Source organism: Anoplophora glabripennis, unplaced genomic scaffold, assembly GCF_000390285.2.
Source record: "Anoplophora glabripennis isolate ALB-LARVAE unplaced genomic scaffold, Agla_2.0 scaffold126, whole genome shotgun sequence".
Classification (NCBI taxonomy): domain Eukaryota; kingdom Metazoa; phylum Arthropoda; class Insecta; order Coleoptera; family Cerambycidae; genus Anoplophora; species Anoplophora glabripennis.
The window spans coordinates 1,117,534-1,123,525 of record NW_019416477.1 but is presented as its reverse complement, the minus strand read 5'-3'; the positions used below and the strand labels follow the sequence as shown (position 1 = coordinate 1,123,525).

At 30.6% G+C, this 5,992-nt stretch overlaps 1 protein-coding gene across 3 annotated transcripts; it reads left to right on the top strand.

Annotated features, from left to right (window-relative positions):
* The first annotated feature begins 727 nt into the window (after positions 1-727).
* On the top strand, positions 728-5,544 carry LOC108906175 (ribokinase-like). Of its 3 annotated transcripts, none has more exons than XM_018709374.2 (5): positions 728-816; positions 1,255-1,387; positions 1,615-1,898; positions 2,039-2,166; positions 5,021-5,544. In XM_018709374.2, the coding sequence occupies exons 2-5, from the start codon at positions 1,339-1,341 to the stop codon at positions 5,349-5,351; spliced, it is 792 nt and encodes a 263-aa protein (XP_018564890.1). In that variant the 5' UTR covers positions 728-816; positions 1,255-1,338; the 3' UTR covers positions 5,352-5,544. The 3 variants fall into 3 exon arrangements, with proteins under 3 accessions (XP_018564890.1, XP_018564891.1, XP_018564889.1); XM_018709373.2 differs by lacking the exon at positions 728-816 and adding an exon at positions 823-977 and having other exon boundaries at positions 1,614-1,898; XM_018709375.2 differs by lacking the exon at positions 1,255-1,387 and having other exon boundaries at positions 1,614-1,898.
* The last annotated feature ends 448 nt before the right edge of the window (positions 5,545-5,992 follow it).

Sequence of the window (5,992 nt, the reverse complement as noted above, 5' to 3'; positions counted from 1 at the left end):
CCTACACGAGATGAGGCAGGATAAAGAGGGATAATCCCCCTCGATCCCAAATCATTGAGGCCAATTTCTAGCCATGGAATAATGGCGCGAGTTAACATTTGACAGAACTCGCAAAAATTCTTTTGGTTTGGATATCTGATCAATAATAAAATTGAAACCTATAATCTATGATAGTGCTCGTAGCTCAAGTTGTTTGATTATTTCTTATATACTATAGTTTCCTAATCTGAAATGCACATCCATGAAAGAACGTTAATGTATAGATGTTTATTAAATCAAAATGGGTTTACCTTGTTCACAAATATTATCCATTTCAACGCAAACGTATCGTCTAAAAGGAAGTTAATAAAGATCTATACAGTATAATATAGCATATGTACCATCTTATAAACGATTAAAGTTATTTGGATCCTCGATTACTATTTATTTATTATCAATTTTAAATATTACTTTGTATTTTTTGCAAAGTGAATCCATTACCAAATTTTTTTATTAACAACATACCTATCCAAACCTCTAAAAAAACGAAGTAATGACTTGGTACGATGGTACGAAACAGAAAATAAATAAACAAAGATAGAAGTATTAACAAGATCTAAACCAACCCACAAGTCCGGTTTGATGGTTAGGCAAACTGCCAAACCGGGTTAACTACATTTCTCGCCAAAACGTCAAACCGCAATAAACTATAGTTAGCCGGGTTACCGGTTTTCTCGCCAAAAAAATCCTTAAGGAGAACATTTAAAAAATGATAAGGATAAGAAACATATCAGTTTTATTTCCTAATGGTAATTAATCTTCCTGTAATCTGTGATGGTAATATTGATAATATTTGCTTAAACATTAAGTATATTAGGTGTTATATTTAAATGTGTACCTAATAAAATTAAAGTTTATGTACAGTTAATCAGTTAATACTAAGAAATGGTTTCCAATCAAATTGTTGTTATCGGTTCATGCATGGTGGATTTTGTTAGGTAAAAACATTTATACATATTTTGAACTACTGGTTTTATACAATGAAATTTGAAACTTTAAAAATACTTTTATGTATATATTTATTCCGATAACGTGCAGACATTACCTATTATTAATATCTGAAAAATTGAGTATGAATCAAGAATTTAGTATTTTTAAATATATGTATATTTTTTTAATTGTTTAATCCCTTATCGTTTTTTTTTTCACCCTGAAACTTGAAAATATAACAATTCTAAAATGTATTTTATACATAGGTAATAATAATTATTTTAGTTATGCACCAAGATTACCAAAAACTGGTGAGACCATTCATGGAAGAAAATTTGTAACAAACTTTGGTGGAAAAGGTGCAAACCAATGTGTAGCAGCTGCAAAATTAGGAGGAGAAACTGCACTTATAGCAAGGGTTGTTTTTTTTTACTTAAAATATAGGCCACAGAGGAAGAAGAGTAAACGTCTTTATGAATTACATTGTTCTATAATGACAAGTTGTATTAAGTAGGGCACTTGCAAGTTTGTTCACATATTAACATAAGTTGTATTTCCTAAGGCACTTGCAGGTTTTAGATTTTGTATACCTACTTGACTAATTATTGTTTTGTAATATCTTTAAATGAGATTTATGATTTTAGGTAGGGGATGATGTTTGGGCAAAAAAATATATTGACAGCTTATGCAAAGATGGTGTTAAGGTGGATTATGTCAAAGAAACAGAATCGTTTTCAACTGGTATAGCACAAATAATTGTATCTGATACAGGAGAAAATCAGATTGTTATTGTAGCAGGAGCAAATAATGAATTGAGTGTAGAAGATGTCGAGTGTGTAAAGGACGTAATTACTAATGCTGCTGTTGTAGTATTGCAGTTAGAAACATCAGAAGACGTAGCTATCAAGGCATGTCAGCTGTGTAGAGGAGTAGGTTTAATATCATTGTAATTTTAACTTTCTTTTGTTAATCTGATTCAATGATTTTTTTAAATTTTACGGTACTAATATTTCCAAATTAAGTGAAAGAATGTTACTAATATATATTATTTAAATGTCTAATTCTTTAGATATCAATATTAAATGGTGCACCTGCTCTCAGTAAATTTGATCTGCAACTGCTACAACTACCTACAATATTTTGTGTTAATGAATCGGAAGCAACAGTATTCACAGGCCTGCCAGTTAATAATGTTTGGTAAGTATTGACGTATTGCTTTTGTTGCTTGTCACATAGTGCGAGGTATAAAATTGGAAATGTAAATAAATGAATTGTAAAGTGTCAAAGTACCATTTTCTGAAAAACTCATTCCATCGAAAATATACATTTTTTTATTATTTAAATTTTACATTATCATTATTGTATGGGCCATAACAATACAGGAAACATAGCCTCAAAAAAGCTCGATACTAAAATGTTGCTTTGAAAGGTGTTAGCTAGCGACTTCTTGAATATAGTCGCAAACTGATGATGCAGGGTGTAACTTTGAATGTCAATTATATTTATACAGAGGCTTCCTTTGACCTGTAGAAACATATCAACAGTTTATTTTTTCAAATTCTGTCGTGAAATCTTGAAATTTTAACATTTTTTTTAGTAATTTTCATATTCTGCCGCTGGACAAGCTAGTGTAACTTCAAATTACGGCACACTTTAGTTGCAGCACATGTACAATTGGAACTGGGCTGTGCATTATTGCCAAATCTTATATTTAAAGGAAAGGTTAAAAATAAAATATCCACACCACTCGCCGTGAGGTACTGTTTTTTGGCACATTACTTCTGTTTAGTGAGTATTCACCGTCCATGAGCCCTATCATCTCACAAAAACGCATGTTTAATTTTTTTTTTTTTAATAAGATAAACTATGAAACAGCACTTAACAGCAGAAAACTTGAGCAGTAGTCAATAATGATATTATATGAAATACATAAAAATAAATGATCTGTTTACTCACCTGATGTTTATAACATAACACTTGAAATTTTGTGGCTAATCTTTTGAGTACAGGTACCAGGCTTCTATTCCATGGCATTAAAAATTTCTGGATCCTATTTTCTCATTTACTGAATTTGTTCTCATCCAACATTAGCTATTGGCATTCAGAGCTCCCACTACACAAAGACACTTTATGAACACCCTATTTCGAACCGATAAAGTCGAAGACTGAACAAAAATGTAACCAAACGAAAAAGTACAGTATTCCATCATTCCCGTTTTAGATCAGGTGCGAGGACAGTTGACCTATCCGTTTTCAAAGGAATACCGCAACAGAACAGCAGTTTTTTAAATATTTGACGCTTCATATTAACATCAATAGAATATGGGGACTAAAATAACAATGTAATATTAAATCAATCTGTTTTTACTAAATTATTTTTAATTAGTTTCGTTGTCTAACAGTTGATTAAAATATATACTCGTATTTACAATTAGTAACACGTCACTGCTCCAATAATAGTTAATATTTAATAATAAACCGTGTAATTTTTTAGACCTCTTTTTTAATGTTTAACGCTTCGATCACAGTAATATCAAAAAAATATGGTGTATGTAAATAACACGTCACTAAGTTATACAAGTACAATATATTCAGTTTTTGAAAAAGTATTTTTATCGTATCTATTTTATATAGAAATTTAACCTAAATATTATCGTAACAACAGTTACAATTTTGCTTATACAGTTGTAAAATAAACATATTAATCGTATGTAGAGTTGCTCCTGGATTATAGCAAACATGCTTTTTAAAGAACATCGTATTTTTATATACGATTATATTGAAGGTGTAACAATTATTACACCGTTTTATTGCAAGTGAACATAAAATATTAATACTTTTTTGAGAATTATGTGGTGTTTTCATCTTAACTTAACATACGATGTTATTACTTTTCTATTACTGCTGGTGGTGAGTGTATACAACTCTGTATCTTTAGATATGATATACTAGGTTTCTTGGATGTAGGGATAGTTACATCTCATCTCTACATAAGATGTAAGTTACTTAAAAAATAGCAGATAGCTCCATCGTATCTTACTAAAGTTAATTTAAAAAGAAAAATAATAGTAATTTTCACTATACGTTTATAAGAAATTGTTTCTGTACCTCATGTTTAGACTGTAACCAAATTTCATATGGTAACTTTGAAAAGATGTGTTGCAATTAAGAGAAAACCTCTAGAACTTTAATTGCGATTTTTTTTAAAAGTATTTATATTATAGGTAGGATCTTCATACTTGGCCAAAAAAATCTTTTTGAACCTACTTTGTGAGAAATCATCAATATCGAGTTACGATGTTCTTATTTGCGAACGTCGATATAATAATATCTCTACTCCTCATTCTAACCGCGAGAATTAGCCCAGAAGTCGAAGACTTGCGCGGGAGAGGAGGCGGCATATTAACCCGGGCAGAATTAGCACACATCGATTTAAGTATTGACGCCTTAAACCCTGCGGCTACCGACCGAATAAATCATGTAAAAATTTTGTTTTTAAGAATGTTAGAATGTTTTTTTTATGTTCAGCGCTTTGATCACAGTAACATCAACAAAAAACAAATACGGTGACTTTAAAATAACACGTCGCTGAGTTATATCAATGCAATCTGTTTTACCAAATTGTTTTTCATTGTAACTTCGCACAATATGGGATGATTTATAAACAACTGGTAATGCTGATAGTGCATTAATATGCAAATTTCAGGTGCCCCAATTTACTCCTCCCAGTGGCAGCATACACAAGATTTAAAGTGCATTTTAAAAATTTTATTCGACTATTAATTTGGTTAAGAAAAACGTGTTCAGGGGAACACGTACGTACCATTACCCCTAGAAAACTGACCCCCACTTAAAGTTACACCCTGTATATAGCATCCTCAAAACCTTAGTTGTACCAAATTTCATAAAAATTGTTTTCGGTGCCTGAATTTATGCCATTCAATACACCTTGAGTATATATTTTTCTCATTACTAAAAATTTGAGTTGTTACTTTTATGTTTTAGAACTTTTACTTATAAGTAACTGATTACAAAGTGAAATATTTTTCAGTGAAGCTGAAGCTGCGGCTACTAAACTTCTGTTTTTGGGTTGTAAAAGTGTCATTATCACACTGGGACCATTAGGTGCTATTTATGTCAATAATGAAGACAAACAATTTATTCATATTGGAAGTCCATTGGTGAAGAGTGTAGATTCCACAGGAGCAGGTGATGCCTTCATTGGAGCGCTTGCTTACCTTTTAGCAAACGAAAAGGAACACGGAATCCAGAAGTCTATTCAACTTGCATGTATTGTTGCGGCGGATACTGTAACTCGTCCTGGAACACAGACAAGTTTTCCCGGTCCAGAGATACTGAAATGTAGAAAACAGGATAACTAGAAATACAGAGCAAAGGTGCTCCATTAAATAAATATCAATTGTCTGTGTTCACGTTTATACTTGTAAATTTATATTCAGTGGCAATTATACTTACCATTATTTATCATACATTTTTTATTGTTTGATCGTTATTTTTTACTTATTCTGTTATTTGTTTTTTTATTGTCCAAAAATAAAGTAGTATGTGCTTTTATCGTTTTATTTTTTGTGCAATAAGAACTAATACCTACATTTTTACATAGTAACACAATATCTTGATTTTAAAAAAAGTTAAACATTAAATAAAATTATTTATTACATTTAGGTACCGTATAAAATAATTTAGAAAATGTTGGGGAAAAAAAATTCCTTTTTTTTCTGAAAAATGGTCAAATTCATTTGACATAGTTTTAGTTGAAGATTAATTACATAATTTATTCGGATTTTTAGAATCACAAATTTGCTTTGTGTTCTGTTAAACTAACAAAAATAGAACGGAAAACTGGGTGATAAAGCTTAGTAAGGCCTAATATACAGGGTGTTTCTTAATAACGTGCTAATATTTAAGGTTATTCTTGGGTCCATTTTAAGAAAAAAACTTCATATGAACATATGTCCTAAAAGTCTTAACTTTTGAACTACAGGGTGCTGAAGTTTTATGA

What these genes read in the sequence shown, in the direction of transcription:
- LOC108906175 (XM_018709373.2), top strand. Translation starts at nt 925, where the DNA reads ATGGTTTCCAATCAAATTGTTGTTATCGGTTCATGCATGGTGGATTTT. An exon ending in TGCATGGTGGATTTTGTTAG is followed by an intron (nt 978 to 1,254) that starts GTAAAAACATTT and finishes TAATTATTTTAG; the next exon opens with TTATGCACCAAGATTACCAA. An exon ending in AAACTGCACTTATAGCAAGG is followed by an intron (nt 1,388 to 1,613) that starts GTTGTTTTTTTT and finishes TTATGATTTTAG; the next exon opens with GTAGGGGATGATGTTTGGGC.